A 24653-nucleotide genomic window follows, 5' to 3' on the forward strand; every position below is an offset into this window, starting at 1 on the left:
TATGTAAAAATGTATTAATGGCATGGATGAAACACATACATCATGATGGGGCCCACAAAGCACCGACCACCAGCCAACGGGCGAGTGGCAGGGGAATCCGTTCCCCGCTCGCGCTATGCCTACGACTAACCGAGGTGCACATAGGAATAACGTGCATGAGATCCATACCGTCCATCAGGTGCGTTGCCCACCAATTGTTTAGTGTGGGGGCACCGTGATTTATATATGTCATCCAATCCGTTCATCTTACGGGAATCATGAAGAACACAGGACATTCCAAATGACAGAGTGTTCCAAAAGTTAGGTGGGCCTCAACACATCAATTAAAAGTTTTAGGCATAATTTTACACTGTCTTATGGTAAGGCCCACCTGAGTTTTGGGTTAATACCAAGCAAAAGGCGGCACTTGATGGACGGTGTGGATCTTATGCACCATGAAGTTGTTCACCCCACGATAGTAGCAAACTCTTGCCAGACCATAGTAGTCAGGCCTTCTAGTAGTAACACTTGCCTGACTCTAGTAGGATCACTCGTGAATTCATGCTTTAGTTTACCAAAATGAAAAGAAAAATAATTAAATAAATCTCTAAAATAAAATAACTCATCAATTTACCAGAGGGATGGGAAAAAAAATTCAAGAAGAAGAAGAATTCGAAAAAAGAAAGAAAGAACGCATCAGGAGACTCAATCAACCTAACAGTAGAGTGAATGGCTTTCACGGGGAAGGATCAACGGCAGTTCTCGGCGTGGTTGCAGTTTTTATTTTTTATTTTTTATTCACCTGAGATGGTTATAACACCACAGGTGTAGTTCCAGTTGATAGTTGAAAAAGCACTAGTTCAAGCAGTCTCATCAGGGGAATCATAGCCGTCCATCACGGTCCAGTCTCCAAATCATGTCGCCCTGAAAGTGTCCCATACAAATCACTCTGCCCGTTTTCCAATTGCTGCATCAGGTGGGTCCGGACTAATATGGCCCAAGAGATTGAACTGCTCCTCCTGCTGCTGCGGCTCTTGCTCTTCCTTATGCCCACTGCGGTCATCAAGAGACCCTTCAGGTAAAGGGAAATTAAGCTTGGCACGAGCCCCATGTAACCTGATGGCAGCTTTATCGTAAGCTCGAGCAGCATCCTCTGCCGTTTCAAACGTCCCAAGCCAGTCTCTGGCCCCTTTGCTACGGTTCCTAATCTCAGCCACCCATTTTCCCCACGGCCTCTGTCGAACTCCTCGATACTTCTTCTTCTCAACCTTTTCCTGTTCTGCTGGAGAAGTAAAGTATTCACAACCCAAGCAGCCCTCGACACCGCACAATCGGCATTGGTCCGTGCTTGCGACTAGCAGGGCCTGACTCTGCTCGGTGTGACTTGGAGTGGAAGTACTTTCCGTAAGCAAAGGAAATGTGGGCTCGTTGCCACCCCCACCGCCGTATAGTACGTGGACTAACGAAGCCACTATGATCGACGTCTCTTCCTCAGGGGTGGGGATTGGCCCAATCTGGCCTCTGCTCGACTCTCCTAGCTCTCCTGGATTTCCTTTCCTTTTGGAGATTTTCTGCTGTGGGTAGGATTCTGCCATCTTGGCATTCGAACTCCGCAGGAATTTCGGACTTTGACTTGCAAGCCTTTTTATTCTGAAGAATAAGCACGCGTAACACGGTGTGAAAATACGTGTTCGCCGTCAGAAAGACTGGAAGGGAGAAGGGTTCGTCGTTGACGTAACCAAGGGCGTGTCGTCAGCGTGACTGAGATGACGTGAGGCTGAGTTGCCCCTCTACGTAAATCCTGTTGGAACAGTGAGCGGGTCCCAAGATCGTCCGCTCACTTATGCAGTGATACTAGTGTGTTCCATGTTGGTTATAGCAAGCCAATGACAGCCTGTACACGGATACATAGTAAGGGGTATCACCGTTACGGGATAAAGGGTGAAATGGGCTGTTGATTTTTCGAGACCATAGTCCTCGTTACGATGGTCGTGAAGGTCCTTATAGGGCATAACCACCGTTACCCGTAAAGGTTGAAAATGGCCTAAATCTATTTTTCTCTATTTTTCTCTTCTTTCTTTTTCTTTTTCATTTTTTTTTTTTACTTTTCTCGTTCCAAAAACTCTCATTATATCATTTTGCAACAAATTTTGATCACTTTTATCGTAGTTTTTAATATTAAAATCATAAATTAAAGTTATTTGAGTGAATAGAAGCTTCAGTTGTCTTTTTTTTCAAAAAATTGAAAAAATAATACTTATGCTTTTTTTCTTAATTATAGTTATAATGCTTTTTTTTTAAATTTTATTTTAAGATTAGCTGATTAGTACACACCCATGTCAGTATACACACTCCATGTTAGCCACTCCCACTAGAGATTAGTGGGTTAGTACACACCCATGTCAGTACACACACTCCATGTTAGCCACCCCCACTAGGGATCGATACCAAGACCTCAAGTGTTGAAATGAGGTATCTCCACTCAGTCTGCCAGTTGAGCTATGAATCTGGATGTTAGTTTTAGTGCTTGATTGTGATGTGTAGACATTAAATACATATAATTATCTTCACAAATTTACTAGATAGTTCGATTCAACACTCTCACCGAAGAATAGATTGTTACACTACCATAAACATATTCAAAACAAAATACAAAAATATATTTGAAATATTTACATTATTCTCGATTTTCTAAATATTTTTTAGAAAAAAAAAAATTTCAACCGTTACGGTGGTTGTAACGGTCGTTACGCCCTCATATCAACCGTTACAGCCGATACCCACATCGGTAATGGTGGTAACTATTACAACCACCATTACCGATACGGAATACCTTATATGGGACTGTTGGCACCAAGGCGCAGGTTTCTTGTTAAAGACTTTTGCAGGAAGTTTCTACGTTGGGAACATAGGTGGGACCTGTTGTGATGGTTGTAAGAAATCCACCCCTCCATCCGTTTTGTGAGTTCATTTTAGGATATGACATCAAAATAAGCCTAATCCAATACTCAAGTGGTCAGAAAACGTAAGAATTGAATGTCCACAGTTGAAATATTCATGGGGCCATGGAAGTTTTGAATCATGCTAATATTTATGTTTTCAGTTCATCGTAGTAGGAATGACGTTATGAATGGTATGAATGGCATGTAAACATCACTGTCAACCCAAGGAAGTTTCAACCGTAGGAATTTTCCTAACCACCTTTTCTTTTAGTATAACCCACTTGAGTCTTGGATGCAGCTCACTTTTTGTCTAATTTCTTAAAATGAGCTCACAAAACCGATGGACAGCGTGGATTTCTCACAAACATCACGGTGGCCCCACCTAGGTTTATAGCACAGCGGATGCCTTTAGCATGGAGTTCCTACACAAGGATACTAGGTGGGGCCCACTGAAATGTATGTAAGAAATTCATTCTGTCAATCCATTTTGAGAGATCATTTTACCAGTTAGATCAAAAATGAGGTGGATACAAAACTTAAGTAGTTCACAGGAGAGGGAAAATTGGGGAAAGAAATTTCTACCGTTGAAACCTAACTGGGCTCCACCTTAATGTTTATATGCTATCCAAATAGTTTATAAGGTCATTCCCAAAGTAAAAATACTAAAAATATGATACAAAACTTTCATGGCCATAAGAATGCGTCAACTGTGCTCACTGAATTCCTGTTGTTTCCTCTCCTGTGACCCACTTAGTGTTGTATACGCTTCAATTTTTTGGTTGAATATCCTAAAATAATCTCAGAAAACGGATGAACAGGTAGATTTCTCACAAATATCACGGCGGGCTACACCCAGAATCTTTCCCATGGAAACGGTGGCAGCGGAGCGGATTTCCTGCAAAAGGTTGGGAACCTAGGTGGGCCCGCCATGATGAATGATGTTTGTGAGAAATCCACACCATCTATCCTTTTTGTGAGCTCATTTAATGACTTATAGACAAAAACGAGCTGGATCCAATGCTCAGGTGGGCTGAAAATGTGAGGATTGAACTTCCGTAGTTAAAATATTAGTGGGGCCGCAGAAGTTTTGAATCAGGATAATATTTGTGTTTTCAGTTCATCCCAGTAGGAATGTTGTTACGAACGGTATGGCATGTAAACATCACTGTCAAACTCAGGGAGGTTTCAACAGTAGGAATTTTCCTACCCACATTTTCCTTTAGTGCGGCCCACTGGAGTTTTGGATCCTGATCACTTTTGGGCTCAAGCCCTACAATGAACTCACAAAACGGATGGACGGGGTGGATGTCTCACTAACATCAAGGTGCGCCCCACCTAGGTTCCCAGCGCAGGAACTTCTTTAGCGAAATCGGCGTCCGAAAAGTAATGTGTCCCGAGCGTATTACGTAACAGGGGTGTCAATGAGCCGGGCTAGCTCGAGCCTTCAAAAAAACCGAAATTTTAAATACGGCTGGCTGGCCAACCCGTTGACAGCCTTGGCATGTTTTCAAACTGCATTTCCGCATTATTTTGGACGTCCTAATGATAATAGCTTTGACTTCAAACATTGGTCTGTATGCTCCCGCTCTCATGTTTTCATAAAATTCGCTCACCACCTACCCCGATTGCTGAATGGATCATCTCAATTCAACAGTGAACCCTAAAAATCATCCGGTCCGTGACTCAGGTGAGTAATACTAAAGGAAAAGTTGAGACATTATGGTGGACCCTAAGAAGTTTTTAATGGTGTACTTTTAATGACAACTGTTTCCTGTGGTATGGTCCACGTGAAAATTTTACTTCGTTTTTGGACCATGCTCTAAAATAAGCTGGTAAAAGTGATGGATGGCGTGGATCTACAACGCATACATCAAGCTGACTCCCACCCAGCTAGATCGCATCCCACGGCAAGATATATAGCCAATCTATCCGTTGTAATGGAGCCCTATAATGATGCTCTAGCACATGAAAAGGTGGATCTACTGGTCAGGTGGGCCACAATTTTGCTAAACAAATTTACTGTTCTGAAAATATTTTCCCATGAAGTTATCTACCCACTCACCTGTTTCCTATACTGGGCTCACATGCTAAATGGATGATATTTATTTTTGGGAAGACATGTGAAAGGTCAGACCAACCTAATGACTGGATGGGATCTCTTACATACACCAGCATTGCACGGTACTCGCATATGTGCAGCGTATACCGGAGCTTTCATACGACGTTGGCACTTACCAATATTGCTACATCTGCAGCACATGTTTTAGGCTGTGGGTACCAAAGTTTGTGGAGCCCACTATCTAGATATATATATATATATGAAAATGGTATTATGAGGTCGAGCTGTGTGGACCCACTGTGATGTGTGTCGAACAACTACCCTATTAGTCAGATGCACCATTCCAGGTTGGGCCATGGGCTTAAAAATCAAGTCAATCCATAACTTGGATGGACCACACCACATGCAACAGTTGAGAGGGGTTACCCTCCCATTAAAACAATCATAATCATTTATTATGTGCATGGAGATGTGGTTCACAAATCCAGATCATCCATTGTGTGTGTCCCACTTGGATGAGGGGTTATATTTCCAAAACTCAGGTGGGCCCCACCAAGTAAGTCTTCACATGGTTTTAGATGGTATGGCCCACCTGTGTTCCGTTTACGGCTGATTTTTGGGATATCCCATAACCTAAAGGGGACCCATCAAATGCACGATGTTGATGCTAAACACACATCACAGAAAGGCCCATACATCTCGACCTCATTGGAAGATCTGACCGCACGGTACCATTTTCCATATAGGTCCAGCTGTGTGGGCCCCACCATGATGTGTGTCAACCATCAACATCTTGCATTTGATGAGTACCCTTTAGGTTATGGAATATCTTAAAACTCAACCATACACGGAACTCAAGTGGGCCATACCATCTAAAACCATGTGAAGACATCCTAAAACATATAAAATCACTTGGTGGGGCCCATATGAGTTTTGGATGCAGCTGAAGCTTAGTCTAACCCCTCATCCACATGGGACACACACAATGGATGGTCTGAATTTGTGAATGACATCTCAATGGGCCTAATAAATGATATATATATATATATATATATATATATATATATATATATATATATATATATATATATATATATATATATATATATATAATATGTTGTTTATTGGTTCCATCCTCTATGTTAGGCCCAAAGGACTAAACTCAGCTACATCCACACCTGACACGGGGCACAGACACCACGTGAAATGGGAAAGGGATCGGCTACTCCCCCGCCACTGGCCAATGGCTAGTGGTCGGTGCTCTTTGGGCACCACACCATGATATACGTGTTTCATCCACGCCTACACCCATTCTTCCGTATCATTTTATGGTAAGAGTCCGAAAACGAGGTTGATCCAAATCTCAAGTGGACCGCATGGTGTTGATTGAATGCCCACCATTAAAAACTTCTTGGGGGCCACAAAAATTTTGAATCAAATTGATATATATTTTTCCCTTCGTCCAAGTCTTTATGACCTAATCATTTATAACCTAATCAATAGGTTAAATGTCAAATAACCATTACAATGGACCCTAGGAGGTTTTTAATGGTGGAAATTCAATCACTAATATTTTCCCATGATGTGGTCCACCTGTGATTTGGATTTGCCTCATTTTTGGCATCAAAACTTAAAATTATCTTTCAAAATAGATAGACGACATGGATAAAATGCATACATCATGGTGGGTCCACATAGCACCGATCACTAGCCACCTGGCTGATGGCGACATTACTAGCCAAACCGCGACCCGTGAAATGATGGGGATGCCAACTATAGGCTTTTGTGTTACACCACCATGTGTATTTTCATGGAACTGTTAATTAGGCATATAACCTTTTTTTTCTCACTTTAAGTTACGAAGATAAAATACAAACCTTAGTTGACCACGCCTTATGAGTTGGTGCAGGTAGAGCTTTACATGAGCAGAGTTAGCTCGGTAACTCGCTCGACTCGACTCGAAAAAGCTCAATTTGACTTCGTTAGAAACTGAGTTCGAGCCGATTTTTTGAGCTCAAAAAAATTTCGAACCGAGTTCAAGCTTGCCCGAGCTCGACTCGACTCGGATCGAACTCAACTCGAATCCAACTCGGATCGATTCAATTCGGTGACTCGCTTACTTTGATATTGTTGTTGTTCACCAAGTGTTTGATGAAATGACTCAATGAAATGTGGTTGGTGGCAAGGAAGGTACGTATATAAAACAAATACCTTTTTTCTTGATTTTTATGTTGTTTACAAGGTGTTTGATGAAATACCTATAAATCCATTGTTGTTGTTTTACATACAACAAGATTTTGGAAGTGCAGTTTATGTGTTTGTGAAAATGTTGCACGAGCGAACTTGGCTCGATCTTGGTTCGAACTGGCCCAAGCTGCTGACCAAACCGAGCTGAGCTGGCCAATCAGGCTCGAGTACCGAGTTGAGCCGAGTCTGAGCTAAGGTCAGCAAGTGGCCGAACCGAGTCAAGCTATGCCAAGCTCGGCTCGTATTGACTGGTGTACACCGCTAGATGCAGGCCATTTGATTTTTTAGTGTGACTAATTATCATCCGTATCAATTATGTACTGTCCAAATAATGGTTCCCACATGATGGACGGAGTGGATTTGTGCACCTGGATGTGGATTGACTTGGGACCCACCATAATGTTTATGAGAAATCATCTCCATCCATTTTATTTTTTTATTTTTATTTATTTTTTATTTTTTATTTTTATTTTTATTTTTATTTTTTTGCAATATCATATTACAATAGGCTCAAGAGTGATCTACAGTAGAAACATTTATGGGGTCATGGAAGTTTTGAATCAGGCTAATAATTTTATTTTTTTTAGTTCATTTATGTGACCTTAGAAACGGTATGGATTGCATTTCTCTGCCCACCTTTTCCTGTCATGCGGCTCACTTGAGCTTTGGATTTGCTAATTTTTGGGCCATGTTTGAACATAATCTAGCAAAGGTGATGGACGGAGTGGGGTGGGTTTCTCACAAACATCCTAGTGGCCCCAACTAGTTTCTTATTACTGGCAATTTAGGTCCTGTGTAAAACACGTGTTGTCCATATTTCAGTCGAATTTTGGTCATCTATGTTTGTAATGCCATGTGCGTCTTCCTGTTTAATGTCTAATCTTGCTCGGTCTTTTACCATCTATGTTTCTAATGCGATACACGGCTCTCCTGAAGGTTTTAACGGTTGACATGGGAAGCACATGTATTGCCTACCACTGTTTTATAGGTCGCAGTAAGTTCCTTCTCATAGAAGCTAGGTAGGCCTATCGTGATGTTTGTGAGAAATCCACCGGATCATATTATGACACGACCTAAAAACCAAACAAATTCAAAACTCAAGTGAGCCGTGCGACAGGAAACAAGAAAGACTAAACGTTCACCATGGAATCATTCATGGGGCCACAAAATTTTTGTGTCAGACTAATATTAATGTGTTTTGAGTTCATCCCAATAAAAATGGCCTTACAAACGGGATGGATGGAATATAAACATCACGGTATGTTGTCAAACAGATGCCTTAAATCTGTTCTTTTGGGGTTGCTCAACCGATCGAGGGTCAGGCTCAATCGGTCGAGGGAGCTACACGACCGGTCGTGGCCTGCTCGACTTAAAGTCCAGTGAGCTCAGTTTTTTGGTGTTCGGGATGCTCAACCGGTCGAGGCAATTGCACGACCGGTCGAGCGGTTTGCTCGACCAGTCATGGCCATCCTTGGACCAGTCGAGGTTATGCAGATTCGAGTCCCGATCTTGTGCAGGAGGTTTCGCAAGGGTGTGAAAGGGAAGTTTCCTAAACTATAAATAGGGGTCCCTAGGGGCATTCTAATGTATTCTAAAGCTTTCTAAAAGTTTTCTAAGGGTTCCTAAAGGGTTCTAGGGTTATCAAAGGGTGTAGCAAGGGTGACATTCGAGGTTATTCAAATCAGGTAAGTCCTCTCTCCTGTAATTTCTTTTCATAATGGATTTCTATCACTTTGTGCCGTGGTTTTTTCTCGCAAGAGTTTTCCACGTTAAAACTTTGTGTTCTCTTGTGATTGCTTGTTACTATTGGATTGCTATCCTAGATCTAAATTTGTGTGATTCCGCAACACAAATCCTTAACAAGTGGTATCAGAGCAATCGTTGGGGCACATATCTGAATTTGCAGGATTAGTAATAATGGGAAATAGCAGGTTTGATATTAAGAAGTACTCAGGAAAAAATAATTTTGAGCTATGGAAAGTTAAGATGATTAGCCTGTTAACTAAGCAAGGCGAGATTGAGACTCTTGAGGAGCGAAAATCTACCATGAAAGATGATGAATGAGAAAACCTTGATAGTAATACTTTAGCCTCTATCCGTTTATGTCTCATTGATGAGGTTCTCTATAATGTTTTAAGGGAGAAAACTGCGGCTAGTTTGTGGACGAAGTTAGAGAACATCTATTCAAAGAAGTCCTCTGAAAATCACCTATACTTGAAGCTACAGTGTTATACCTTCAAGATGACAGAGGGTGGAGATCTAGAAGCCCATATCGGCAACTTTAATAAATTGATGTGCAAATTGTTAGATATGGAGGAAGTGGTCAAAGATGAGGAACAGGCATGTATAATGTTGAATTCTCTTCCTGCATCATATGAGTCTTTCAGGGACACGATGTGCACCGTAAATAAAACTCTAAGTGTTGACACCGTTATCTCAGCCCTTCAAGGGAAGACTATGAGAAAATTAAACGGCGACATGGAGGCATCTTTCGATGCACTAATTACGAGGGGCAGAGATTCTGAGCAAGGTACAGGATCTTCAAGACCTAAATCCAAATCCAAGGGCAAGGGCAAAGGAAAATTAAAGTGTTGGAATTGTGTGTTATCTGGACACATGAAGAAGGATTGTAGAAATCTTAAAGCGAATAAAGAAAATTCAGCGGATTCTTTTAAGGAGGCCAATGTTGTTATATCTAATGAAGAGACAAGTGGTAGTGAAGTTCTGTCTATGTCCGTAATCTGACATGCTCACGACAATCATGCAGATGAGTGGATCCTAGACACAGGAGCGTCATATCACATGACTCCTCATCGGAGTTGGTTCACCAGTTATAAGGAATGCGATGGTGGACAGGTTTTTATGGGCAATGAGAATGCCTGTAATGTTGTGACTATTGGCATAGTAAGCATCAAGATGTTTAATGGGATAGAGCATACCTTGACTGACGTCTAGCACGTTCCTGACATGAAGAAAAGTCTGACTTCTCTCCGTGCACTCGAGACTATAAGGTGCAAGTTCACGGATATTGATGGTGTCCTTAAAGTTTCAAAAGGGACACTCGTGGTTATAAGAGCGCAGAGGCACAGAAACCTTTACAGGTTAATTGGGAGCACTTCGGTAGGTGGAGCGGCAGCAGCTATTGCAGATTCCACGTCTGTACATATGTGGCATGCTCGTTTGGGCCACATGAGTGAGCGAGGCATGAAGGTACTTTCTGATCGATGTTTGATTCCAGCTTTTAAAATTTTTTATTTAGATATATGCGAGTATTGTATATATGGTAAACAATCTAGACTGTCTTTTAAATCTGAAAAACATGTTTGTAAGGGAGTGTTTGATTATGTACACTCTGACATATGGGGGTCATCGCCAGAAGTTTCTATTAGGGGGTCATCATGGTTTGTTTCATTCATTAACGACTACTCGAGGAAAGTTTGGGTTTACTTCATGAAATGTAAACCCGAAGTTTTCACCATATTCAAGCAATGGAAGGCAATGGTGGAAAAATAGTCAGGGTAAAAAATAAAGGTTTTAAGGACTGACAATGGTGGAGAATTTACTTCCACTGAGTTTAATGACTATTGCAAGGATGAAGGGATCATCAGGCACAACACAGTGCGTCACATGCCCGAGCAAAACGGTGTGGCTGAGCGAATGAATCGGACTCTCCCGGAGAGGGCCAGATGCATGTTAAGTAATGCTACGTTGGGTAAGGACCTATGGACTGAGGCCATTAACACGGCCTGTTATTTGGTGAACCAGTCTCCTTCAGCGGCAATTGAATGTAAAATTCCAAAGGAAGTATGGAGTGGTCAGAAAATCGACTACTCAGATCTACGCATATTTGGTTGTAAGGCTTACTCTCATGTACCGTCAGTTGAGAGAGATAAGCTAGACTATAGAACCAAAAAGTATATCTTTGTTGGCTACGGCATTAGTGTGAAAGGTTACAGGTTATTCAACAAGGTCACACGCAAGGTCATCACTAGCCGTGACGTTAGATTCGATGAAAGCTCCCTATTTCGCAAGAATGATCAAGACGATCAAGAGGAATCAAAAAGGGTGATCGTAGACATCCAAATTGACATAGATGATACTCAGGCAGAGACAGATGCGAAGATAAGGGTATAGGATCAGGTGGAGCAACCACCTGTGAAAAGGAACTCACCGCGTGATCACAGGTTACCGGCAAGATGCAGGGGCGAATCTAATATTACATATGCCTTCATTACAAATGAGGGGGACCCATCTACTATTTAGGAGGCTCTTGAAGAGCCTGATGCAGAAAAGTGGAAGGTGGCTATGGACGATGAGATGGACTCGTTGCACAAAAATCATACATGGGAGCTGGTGGAGCTTCCTGTGGGCCGAAAAGTGATCGGATGCAAGTAGTTATTCAAAAAGAAACAGGATAGATACAAAGCAAGGTTAGTAGCGAAGGGTTATACTCAGAGAGAAGGAATCAACTTCACAGAGATATTCGCACCATTGGTAAAGCAGGTATCTATCAGATTCGTGTTGGTGCTGATTGCCTAATACGATCTCGAGCTGGAACAGATGGATGTGAAGACTGCATTTCTACACGGAGATTTGGAAGAACATATCTACATGAAGCAACCAAAGAACTACAAAGTTAAAGGGACGGAGAAAAAGGTTTACAAGTTAATGAGGTCGTTGTACGGCCTGAAATAGTCACCTACGCAGTGGTATAAAAAATTTGATTCTTTCATGGTGAGTCAGAAATTTACTCGGAGTGAATACAATCACTATATCTATTATAAGACACTGAGTGATGAAAAATTCATCATCCTAGTACTGTATGTTGATGATATGTTGATCGCCTGTCATAATATGTCTGAAATCAACATACTGAAGACTTAGTTATCAGGGACATTCGAGATGAAAGATCTGGGAGGTACAATGAGGGTTCTCGGCATAGATATTCATAGAGACAGGAAGAGGAGCAGACTTTGGTTATCAAAAGCAGAATACCTTGAAAAGGTATTGATCAAGTACGGGATGGATCAGGCAAAGCAGGAGAGCGTTCCCCACGCAGCTCACTTCAAGCTTTCCTCAAAATAATGTCCTAATTCCAATGAGAAAAAGCAGGTTATGTCTCATGTGCCCTATTCGAATGTGGTTGGTAGTTTAATGTATGTCATGGTCTGTAACAAACCAGATATTTCACAGGCAGTCGGTGTTGTGAGCAGATACATGTCAAACCCCGGCAAGCAACATTGGGAAGCGATGAAATGGCTACTTCGATACATTCGAGATACGAAAGACTACATCTTAACTTTTAAGAAAACAGGGACAAAGTTGGTAAGGTATGTGGATTCCGACTACGCAGGCAGTATAGATTTCAGGAAGTCTACTTCAGGATACTCATTTATACTAGTGGGTGGAGCAATCAGTTGGATGTCGAAGGTTCAGTCCGTGGTGGCTCTTTCCACAACGGAAGTAGAATATATGGCAGTGATAGAAGCATTTAAAGAAGGTGTTTGTCTCAAAGGCATGATAAATCAATTGGGACTTCAGTAGGAGGCTGTGCCGGTTAACTGTGATAGCAAGAGCGCTATCAATTTGGCTAAAAATTTTATTTATCACTCATGTACTAAACAGATTGATGTTCGTCACTACTTTAGCCGATAGGTGCTTAAAGAAGGAGGTGTAACACTGGAGAAAATTCATACCAGCATAAATCCGACAGACATGCACACCAAGGTTGTTCCTATAGAGAAGTTCAAGTTCTGTGCAACTTCTCTGGGCTTGGCGATGGCATAAAAGAAGGACGGAGTGTGCACGAGAAGCGTTGATTGAAGCTATAATGTGATGAAAAGATAAGAAAAGAGGTCAAGGAGCTACACGTTTGAAGATTGAAGGCATGGTGGAGATTGTTGTCAGACAGATGCCTTCAATCTATTTTTTTGGGGTTACTCGACCAATCGAGGGTCAGGCTTGACCGGTCGAGGGAGTTGCTCGACCGGTCGAGGGAGCTGCACGACCGACTGGTCGAGGGAGCTGCATGACCAGTCGTGGCCCACTCGACTCAAAGTCCAGCGAGCTCAGTTTTTTGGTGTCCGTGATGCTCGACCGGTCGAGGGGATTGCACGACCGGTTGAGCGGGTTGCTCGACCAGTCGTGGCCATCCTTCAACCAGTCGAGGTTACACAGATTCAAGTCCGGATCTTGTGCGGACTGCGTAAATCTAAGGCGATTTCGCAAGGGTGCAAAAGGAAAGTTTCCTAAACTATAAATAGGGGTCCCTAAGGGCATTCTAATGTATTCTAAAGCTTTCTAAAAGTTTTCTAAGGGTTCTAGAGTTATCAAAGGGTGTAGCAATGGTGAGATTCAAGGTTGTTCGAATCGGGTAAGTCCTCTCTCTTGTAATTTCTTTTCATAGTGGATTTCTGTCGCTTTGTGCCGTAGTTTTTTCCCACAAGGGTTTTCCACGTTAAAACTTTGTGTTCTCTTGTGATTTCTTGTTACTATTGGATTGCTATCCTAGATCTAGATCTGTGTGATTACGCAGCACAAATCCCCAACACGGTAAAGCTTTCAACTGGACGCATTTACGTACCCACTTTTTCCTATTATGTGGCTCACTTAAGTTTTTATTGTATCACTTATTGGCTAATGTCCTGACATGATTTGAAAAAATGGGAACGGATTGGCTACTCCCCCTGCCACCAACCCTGTGGCTGGTGTTCGGTTCTCTGTGGGCTCCACCATGATGTATGTGTTTCATCCATTATGTTTATCCATTTTTAAAGATCATTTTAGGGCTTTATCCCAAAAAATTAGAGGGATATAAATCTAAGGTGGACCACACCGCAGGAAAATAATAGTGATTGGAGATCCACATTAAAATCATCGTAAGGCCCACTGTACCGTTTATTTGACATCCAATCTGTTTATTAGGTCATATATATCCAGATGAAGGGAAAGAACAAAGATCAGCTTGATCCAAAACTTTTATGGCCCCCAAAAAGTTTTTAATGGTCGACATTTATTCAACACTGTTTCCTGTAATGTGGTCCACTTGAGATTGGGATATATCTCATTTTTGGTATCATACCACAAAATGATCTATAAAAATAGATGGATGTCATGGATGAAACACATACGTCATGGTGGGGCCCACAGAGCAGCGACCACCAGCCATTGGCTGGTGGCAGGGGGAGTAGTCAATCCGTTCCCGAAAAAATGGAACGAATGAATGGATTTGGTACAAACAACAGGGTGGCGCTGACTAACTTTTTAGCAGAGAAGCTTTGTGCTTACGGGTCGTAGCAGGCAATCCGCGTCTGTTGACACATACGCCAACTCGGTCATAGTGGACGGCAACACGCCGAAGCCCCTTCGATATCGCTGGGGGGTGTCGCTTGGCGACTTGACTTTTCAGTAGCTACTAAACCTTTTCAGTAGTTAATCCGCGTCCCCTTATCACAAGCAGCTGTTAGAATATTTGGGAGTTCGGTCGCCCCACATGCAGCTCTCCATATCCACCGCACACGCAAGTACACGTGACAACTTTTAACATCTGTCTGACATCCGAACTGTGTATCAGATGGGCCTCATCACTTAGATCATACATCCAAGAAATAAGTTCAATAAACCTCTGATAATATACTATATTATCTTAAAATTTTCTAGATAATATACTATATTTGTTACATAAATGTGATTTTAATGGCTTAAACTTTGTCAAAATGATATACGTAATGGGTTCCACCTGATAAATGGATCGGATCCTTTAAAACATGTAAAAATTTGGCACACTTTCCACATGCCATACGAGTGATCGCAGTCATATAAACAAAGTGGCCTTGAGTCCTTGCTCATGCTCCGGTGGTAGACTCTTAGGAGTTTGTGGGGTTCAGTACCCATAGGTGATGAAATCCTGCTACGGCGTGAGTATGTGGTGGTGTGTGTGCGTGTGTTAAGAAAAAAAATACAGTGGCCCTAATAATAACGTTTCAACGGTGAGCATTCAATCCCAGTATTTTTTACAGTGTGGCCTCTTATGTTTTGGATATGTATTTGTTTTTGGGCTTTCATAATGAACTAAGGTGGAAAAACTGATGGACGGAGTAGATATCATATTCGCATTGCAGTAGATCAAATAGAATTTCACTTTATATGGACTGGGTGTGTGAAAGTAGCCTTTTTTTCTTCTGTTTTTTTCTTCAACCACCCACAAACCAGTACCTTTGTAGCTGCTCTTTATAACGGCGGTCAGTTTGTAAGGAAAGCAGATTCAGACGTGCCGCCAGGCTAACCAGAACCTAATTAGGGAGGGGGGGCACCAACTTTCATAATGTTGTTGGGTCTAGTATATGGTCAAAGAAATTATACCACGTACATCACAACTTGACGTAACCAGCGTTAGTTCGTTTTGTGGAAACTGGCTAATAATACCTCCTTACGTACGGTCAGAAGCTAGGTGGGTCTCACCTTAATGCTCATGAGAAATCTATTGTATCCATCCAATTTTTTAGGTTTAAAAAAATTGAGACTGATCAAAAACTCTAAGTAGAACGCACATTAAGGAAAGAGTGCATACAGAAATATCTACCGTTGAGGATGGATTTAAGGGAAGAAGAGCTGGATGCTGAGGTGCGCGTGACCAAAGCTCGGTGGATCCCACACTATCTTTTAAGGGCTGGAGCTTTCAGAGAAATTAGTGGTTTGATACTGCAACATAGCGTAATTATTTGATATACATTGGTACACCATCATCTAACAACGTGTTCCAAAAAATGATAATGAAACAAAAATCAATCGACCCGCTGCAGAAATCAACGGAGATGGAAATGTAGACCATTGAAACCTTGCTGGAGTCTACGTGATCGTCATGCCATACTACCCATTCATAAGGTGATTTCCGAGGGAAAACACAAATATCATCTGATCAAATACTTCTGCTGCCTCCATTAAGGTTTCAATGGTGGACATTCAATCCAACAGTTTCTTGTGGCGTGGGCCATTTGTGGTTTTGATTTACATCAGTTTTGTATTCACGTCCTAAAGTGATCTAGAAAAAAAGACGGACAGTGTAGATGTCACACGAACATAGCTGTGGGCCCCATTAAGCTTTGGATTACACTGGTTTCGTACCAGTAGTTAGACCTACTTGCTTCCCTTGGATTAGGGGAGAACGACTAGTAATATCTAAAATGGCCTAATGAAAAATAGTCACATGGGCCTTTAAGATGCGGGTGGATGTGAAAAGGGTAAAGCGTATTTTACATTATTGAATTTCCAAACCGCTTTTTGCCCCCTATGGCAGGCACCGGCGCACGGTGCTTTTTGACTAAAACCTGTCAGAGCTACCAGTTCTTCTAGACTGAAACTCTTTGACAAAAACCTGTCGGAGCTACCAGTTCTTCGTAGACTGAAACTCTACAAATTCCACGCATGGCATATGTTAACTCAAATAAAACATACGAGGCTGTACAGCCCACAGAGGCTTGTTTGTTTGTGTAAAAAGTTTTCTTGTTATTTCAATCTATCACATGGTGCAGGCCAGCGGCATTGAATGTGGTGGCAATTTAAACCAAACAGCCACGACTCCAAGCGTTAAGATAAGTCTTAAGCGGATGTGATAGAAATCGATAGTATACAACTGAGTTTTAATAAAATAGGTTGCTTATATTCAACCTCTTGCACATCGTTGCTTAAGATGATCAACGACAATCAAAGGGTGGGGTTTCAACATCTTGAGTCATTGTAACACATCGGCTGCATAGTAGCAAATCTCGACCGCTATATTGTGTGCCTTTTGATTGTTCTGCGAAACCCACGGTCACTATATAGGACCGGTAGCACATTGATCTCAGTCGTCATAGTGTACCGTGGTAATAATCGATACCAAGATCAACCTTTTGCCATGGTTGATTCAAATTCCTCATACTCACTGTGGCCATGTTGACATACAAATTAGGCGGGAACAGATCAGTATCTATCAGAATCGCATCTTTGCCCTTCTCTGAAAATTTCAACAATCAACGGTCAATGTTATCATGGACGACATTCTTTGAAATAACATACTCGTTAGTGGAATGAGAACACATCCCGTGCCATTTGCAATACTCAACCTTTTCTAATTCATCGACCAAGAGTATTTTGTGATTGTTGGGAACTTTAATAAACTCCCTGCTTGTAATATCTCAAATATCTCATTAACATGGGTAATGTCAAATGTATATATTTTCTAAGCCTTTTGTGTGATCGAGCAATTGTTTCCGCTTTGACCAACACTAAACAAATGAGTGGCTTTGGAGCAAGGAGGGATATGATGAGGTCGATCACCAGGGCTAACTACTCCGAATCCACGGACCTCTCTGAATTCCTCACAGAGAGCTACGCTGAATCCATAAGGGATAAAAGCAAGAATAATTCCTAATAAATGAATTCCTCACAGAGAGCTACGCTGAATCCATAAGGGATAAAAGCAAGAATAATTCCTAATAAATTCAAACCTCTATTCCTACTGGACTTCGTGGTTTTCGGCCAAAAATAATAAGTGTCTAATTTGGCCCAAACACGTTATTCTCCTCACTTTTTTAAGCTCTTTTCATGTTGGGCATGACTTATACAACTCAAATTACCAAAGTTATACTTGAACTAAAACTTACTATTTATAGTAAAAATGAAACTAAACGAGACCTTTGACTATCGATCTAATGGAATCTTGCAGATACAGCATGGGAAACCCGATGTAATGGGTTAGTTGGCTTAAGTAGGTCCTACCCCAAAATCATATATAATATGTTGAAAAATTCATTCCAGATTGTGAGATACAACTGATTTAAGGTTCTAACAGTCTAGATTGTTTCTGCATCCGATCGGGCCTTCTCTGGTCCATCTTTGCCATGGAAGTGTATGTAACCCGCTCTACATTAGGCTTCTTTGCCACTACCTTAGCAATCACAACCTCATAATTAGGATCATGATAATATGTTCCGATTATCGAGTTCTTTTGCCTAACTCCTTCTTAGAGAAGTTCCTCGTATCTAGAAACTTTCCTAATTAAATTATACAAATCTGTAAATTATTTTCTAATAAATTTCTTTTAGAGTTTGTATTTTAGGTCATCCTGCACAAGCTAAACAAATTCAGCGCCGGTCGTGATGAGCTTACACCGGCTTTTCGCTCTTTTGAAATGGATGATGTAACTTTCATAAGATTCCCCCAAGCAACTATCAGAAATGTGCGAGGTCAGCCATGGTCATCTTCCTGTCCTTGGAAAAGAATTGAACATGGAATTTTTCCTTCATCACCAGTTACGTACAGACTGAATTTGGCAATAAGTTGGAGTACCATATAAAGGCCACATCTATTAGCGAATAACCAAATAATTGCAATTTATGATATTCATTAGTAGCCAATTTACCACACTGCATAGTGAATCGTCCAATGTGCAGTAATTCAATTGCTTCTTCTATTCACCACACTGCCCCAGTAATTCAATTGCTTCTTCTATTCATATTTCTGATCGATTGATTAGCAATGTCGCACCAATAAGTAAACTAGAGAGTGTCAAGAAATGTTGTTATTATTTCAATCTCGGTCACATGATTAGTGCGGGCATGTCAGAATTGGACGTGCGGTTCAGTTCAAATTGAGCAGCTACAACCCAAGTGCCAAGATAAGCAAATACATAGGAAATCAACCGTATATAATTGAGTTCTGTTATGCCCCGAAATTCAGGTCGTACTGAGTATGCACCCTCAGACCTAAGTTCTGGTCCATGACTCGTACACTTAGTGTACTTAAATCAGTGAGTCACATTATTTAATAGAGGCATAATATAATCTGAATTTTATGTTCTCATTAACATCCATCAATATATTCATATCAACTTAATCCATTCACAAACATTCACCACCACACATTCATAATAATCAAGAATACAACCTAAAATATTTTTGTTCACCAAATTAACACTTTTATTAAGTCATTAGAATCATCAAGTTATTTAAAAATTATAAAATCTAAATCAGAAGTCATTTTGAAACAGAAATAAAATAACAATACGAAACACATCCTATTTAATTATTTTACTGATCCAGCGAAGTAAGCTCGTCTTCGGTTAAATACGGCCACTGTTCCTTTGGATCATCCATTAGTTTAGTTTCATGTTCTTGCTCTTGAGTCGTATTTACTTTAATTCCATCTGTATAGTTTTTTTCATCAATAATATACACAAGTAAAGTATAAAAATTAGAAATACAATACAAATAATGTAATTAATACAAATATTGTTAATGGTATTGATGATGCATCAAGTGAGTATAAGTAGAAACCATCCACCTACTTGAATTGGATGTCGACAACCCGCATCTGCACTCGGCAGACTTCTACTATTGTTAGGCATGGGCAAGGCCGGCATCCCTACAATACAAATAATGTAATTAATGCGAATGCTGTTAATGGTATTGATGATGCATCAAGTGAGTATAAGTAGAAACTGTCCACTTACTTGAATTGGATGTCGACATATAGTGGGCTTCTAGTGGGTACAATGGGTTGTCCCCTAGGTAATTGTACAAAAGTGTTAACAATGCAAGGCACAAATGTTTAATATATTAGAAATCACAATACAATTAATCATATTAACATAACAGTTTATTTTAATCATATGGAGAGGAAATATGTTGGGATTACTCACCTGATGATTTAGGGAGAAATCTGATGGAGCAGATCAAAGAATACCTATAATCCTTATGCAGTACACCATAATATTAAAAAATATATATCATGTTCATAAAGCCCTTAATTTGTTTTAATTACTGAGGCCATACATGGGACTGATGCTTAGGTTTTATAAGGTAATGTACCTAATGGATAGGGTTTCTCTTATGTATCCCAACCAAAAAGGTCAGGCTAGATATCTTATAAGATGACCCACCAAATGGATGGCTTGGATCTTATAATAGCATGCTATGATGATACATATTTTAGCATGTGAATGTTTTGTCCTAAATATGCACATGGCTTAAATAAGTTTTAACATGCATCCGTATGATATAAATATATTAGATTATATATAAAACACATATTTTATGTGAGTCCTACTACAATGATCTAGACTGATTATATGGTTACCACTACTGTATTGACCATTGGAAAAAAAAAATCAATCCAATCCGAAATCTGTGGGACCTGTAATAACTTCAAAGATTATCGTTTAACTACCGTTGTTTTCCGACTGTATAGGCCACACAAATTTTGGATATTTTCTAAATTTATACTCCTAGCCCAAAGTAGCCTTCCAAATCAAATGGATGGAGTAGATACAATACATATATCACTATGGGTCCACAATCTCATGGCCCAAGATGGTCTCTAGTGTTATAAACCGCAGTTGGTTTCAACGCTAGAACCAAACTTTTTATTTATATTTATTTATTATTATTATTTTTTGAATGAATCCCATGATAATCTAAGCCATAGGTAAGATGAGTAATCCCCACATAAAGGGTGAGCCCAAAAATCTCCTCGAAACAACACTTCTGGCCCACACAAATTGTTAATGGTGACCATTTTATTTTCACTGTTTAAGGCACTGTGGGTCCACCTGAGTTTTTTTTTTCGAGTAAAATTTTCAACCCCAAGTCTCTTATTAAGTGACACGATCAATAGACGGTATGGATTTGCCACTTACATCAAGACAATCCCGCATAGAAGGCCCACCAATCGGGATTAATTTCGGTACCATAAATATATCAACTTTACTTTTGCAATTGAGAGTATTTTTACACCTATTTTATATTATTATAATTTTTTCTAGATGGTCCACACATAATATGTATGCATAAAATCTATCACATTTACCATTTTACCAACATCGTTTTAGGATACTGATAAAAAAATGAGGTAGATTTGTTATTCTAGTGGACCAAACCATCATGAATAACATTGACCGTTCTTCCACCATTAAAACTTATACCTTCTTTATCTCGATCCCTCCTAGCTGTCTATCTAAGATTTGAGTCGTTCATAGGTTCCCCCAATTATTTTTAAATGGTCAAAATAATTAATATCTTTATCGGAAGTTCCTACAGCCCCGATAAACCTTCCAACGGTGAATGTACCATGATTCTATTTTGAATATTATGACCCACTGAAATGTTGATTTTGCCTAATTTTTAGAGGGTTGCCATATTTTGTTCATCAAAATCTAATGAACCGAATTGATCAAGCCCCACATGCAATAATAAGCCTAACACGTAATTCAAGTAAAATCAAACAAGTCTTTACTTTTTTATTTTATTACTTGTTTACATGCATTAGGTGCTCCAAGGTGCATTATGCATATATGCACTTATTGATATATGTGCACATGCATTGCACCCGTGGTAAATTTACACCGTCCATCATGCATGTCCAAAGCATAATAACATAAATAATAATAAAAAATTTTAAAATTAAATACTAACCTTGTAAGACTTTCTTCTCCTTTATCTATTTCTCTTCCCTATCTTTTCTCTCTTGATTTTTTTTTCTTTATGATCGGATGGAAGGTTCGCCCTTATAAAGAAAGAATAGTCCTTCGAATGGAAGGTCTGTCATTATCTTATGGGAGGGTGGTTGCAACCAATTACATCCCTTTAAAAAAATAATAAAATTTAAAATTTAAGTAATCGTAAAATTTTGAGTTGTTACAAGTTCTAATAAGATTGGTCACTTATTCAACTACTTGCATAGTGTTGCTTAAGATGATCAAGCGATAATCAGAGAGTGGAGTTCATCCTCTAAAAATGGGTCACACATTTACCTTTTGTATAAAAGAACTTTTTCTCTTTAGTACAAAAAATAAAAAAAATAAAAAAAAATTCTCACAGTCAGCCGTAGAGAACAACTGCAAAATGCCTATTTGGATGGAGAACTTCACTTGACACTTAAACTGAATCCAGTGTATGAGCGTTTACTCAAATTACAGCTAATGACCACTTGATCTGTTATGAATTACACGAAGGAATGTAAATGGCAAGTAAATATAAAGATTACACTAAAGAATGTAAATAATTGATAAAGATAAAGAATACACTAAGAAATGTAAATAACTGATAATTGAAATATATATTTGGTTTGGTTTGGAGTGAGATAATAATTTTCTATTGATTTCATTTACTACCAAAAAATTGTGTGAAGGATGCAGACTATGGTGGGTTTTAGCTACGGTTTCAAACTGTACCTATATAACCACGGGTTATTCGTAGCCAAAAGTCAAATAATCCGTGTAAAAAAACGCGCGCGATATTTCATTATCGCGGGTCCTTTTTTTATCTCCCTCTCTCAAATATCCCTCCCACGCCCTTCCCCACCTCCACCTCTCTCTCTCTCTCTCCGATTTTTCTGCTTTCAAGTTCCCTCTCTCCTTCACATTTCTTTCCCCATTTTCTTATTCTAGGGTTAGGATTTTATTTTCCATTTCCGATCTTTTCTCCCTCTTTCTTCTCCGCAAGAGGGAAAGCATCGGTGTTGACAGTGATTCCATCAATGGGGGCGATTCGAGTGTCAGCAGCAAGTTTGTAGACAGTGAACAATTTCAGAGGTAAGCAACTACAGGTTCCCTGGAAATGGATGTTTTCTTTTCTTTCATATCTTAGCTTCTACTTGGGTTCTTGTAATCATATATCAATCATCCCTGTTGTGGCTGCTACTTGGGTTTGGTCAACCCGAAAACTGATTGACCCAAATCGAGTTTCAGGACAGGTGCCAAGGCCCTTGGCTCATATTCGGGTTAGAAAACGCAGACCCAACTTGAAATCAGGTTTGTTTCAGGAAAAGGTTGGATTTGGAATAATCATGTGTATTTGGGTAGAATTGGTTCAGTACGGAGGATTTTGCATTGGCTTCAGTTTGGGCATCTTAGTTCAGTACAGAGGATTTTGCATTGGCTTCAGTTTTGCTGGTGTTATCATTGGAAAAGGAGGGGTGAATTCAAAGCAGATAGTTCGCCTCACAGGTGCCAAACTTGCCATCCGGAAGCATGAGACAGACCCCAGCCTGAGGAACATCGAGCTTGAGGGGACCTTTGATCAGATCAAGCAGGCAAGTGCCATGGTGCGTGAGCTTATTGTTAACATCAGCTCGGCTGCAGCTCCAGCTACCCCAGCTAGTAATTACAAGACGAAGCTGTGTGAGAACTTTGCAAAGGGATCGTGCACGTTTGGGGAATGGTGCCACTTAGCACATGGTGCAAGTGATTTGCGCAAGTCCTCAGTGCCAAGATCTATGGTTGGATGACCATCTAATCTTTCACTTAATGGACTGGAGTAATGACATGTCGCTGCTGAACTTAAATGTTGGAAATTTTGAATGCGGGGCAGCAGGTGAATGGCCTGTTCCTCTGCTGAGATTGGCTTCTCCCTTTGCTGGGAGGGGTTGGATCAACTTGTGAACAGTAGATTGGTACCTCCCATGCAGCTTCAAAAGAAGGCGGCTCAGGCCTGCCTTGACTACCATCCTAGATGTTGCATAACATCATGCTGTCATTTGTGGTTCAGTGTTTGCTATATGAAGATTGGCCCATATGGATTAAAGTTCGTATATAGATAGTAAATAGAAGAGCAACGGCATTCATGTTCAAAAAAAAAAAAAAAAAGTTTGGGCTTCAGTTTGGGCATCTCGATTGAAACTTAATTGTTCAAGGAAACTTGCTTGAAACCAGCTCTCAAAGTTTGTTTTGACAGAGCGAGTGGTGTTTATAGTACTACAAACAATATATACTGTGTTTATAATTTGTAACCTTCAGTGCATTTTGTTGGCTTCCAGTCAGCGGCACTCATGGCTGTTGGACTTCTTCACGAAGGATCAACACATCCACTAACTATGAAAATTCTTCTAGTAGTGAGTTTATTTTATTTTTGTGCACTGATTTTGGTTGTTGCTTATAATGTATTTGACAAAATGATTGCAATAAGCTCATTGAAATATATACATTGGCTAAAAATGACAAAATTTTGAGCCTCAGGTGGGTTATAAGCATAAGATTACGAGGAGGAGGGAGAAGGGCATCAAGGTGAGTTGTGTCCATTATGTAGATCTATAACTATGGATTTTGCTCCTTTTTTTGGTAGTGCAAATATACTCACCATTCTCCATAATGTCACACCCATGTGCAGAGGATATAAACAGTGTGGCCACCTATTGAAAGCTTGGATCTCACACCCGTGTGCCATATTGGCATGTATGCTTGAATTTGGATGAGTTGAGCTCTCTTCCCTGATTTTTATGGCTTTTATTTTATTTAGTTTAGAATTTATAGCTGATTGCATTGTTTTATTGTTAAATATAGGTAACCATTGAGGAAATTTCCGGCTTGATGTGACTTCAAGATTAACACTCAATTCTCTACTATGTCTCTGCAGAAATTTATCAAGCAACAAGCTTACAGGATTCATCCCCTT

The 24653-nt window shown here is 40.2% G+C and overlaps 2 protein-coding genes and 1 long non-coding RNA gene across 3 annotated transcripts; 2 read left to right on the forward strand and 1 right to left on the reverse strand.

Moving 5' to 3' along the window:
* Positions 1-394: 394 nt before the first annotated feature.
* Positions 395-1574, reverse strand: LOC131244035 (ethylene-responsive transcription factor ERF109-like). Its single transcript, XM_058243702.1, has one exon. It carries the CDS (start codon positions 1572-1574, stop codon positions 924-926), a length of 651 nt encoding a protein of 216 aa, XP_058099685.1. The 3' UTR covers positions 395-923.
* A 21060-nt stretch (positions 1575-22634) lies between these two features.
* LOC131244371 (uncharacterized) lies at positions 22635-24653 on the forward strand. Its single transcript, XR_009170261.1, has 4 exons — positions 22635-22795; positions 24218-24265; positions 24369-24453; positions 24542-24653. It is a non-coding gene; the product is annotated as an uncharacterized LOC131244371 (long non-coding RNA).
* Positions 22714-23799, forward strand: LOC131244370 (uncharacterized). The gene has a single exon (XM_058243991.1). The coding sequence runs from the start codon at positions 22825-22827 to the stop codon at positions 23488-23490; it is 666 nt and encodes a 221-aa protein (XP_058099974.1). The 5' UTR covers positions 22714-22824; the 3' UTR covers positions 23491-23799.

Source organism: Magnolia sinica, chromosome 4, assembly GCF_029962835.1.
Source record: "Magnolia sinica isolate HGM2019 chromosome 4, MsV1, whole genome shotgun sequence".
Lineage (NCBI taxonomy): Eukaryota > Viridiplantae > Streptophyta > Magnoliopsida > Magnoliales > Magnoliaceae > Magnolia > Magnolia sinica.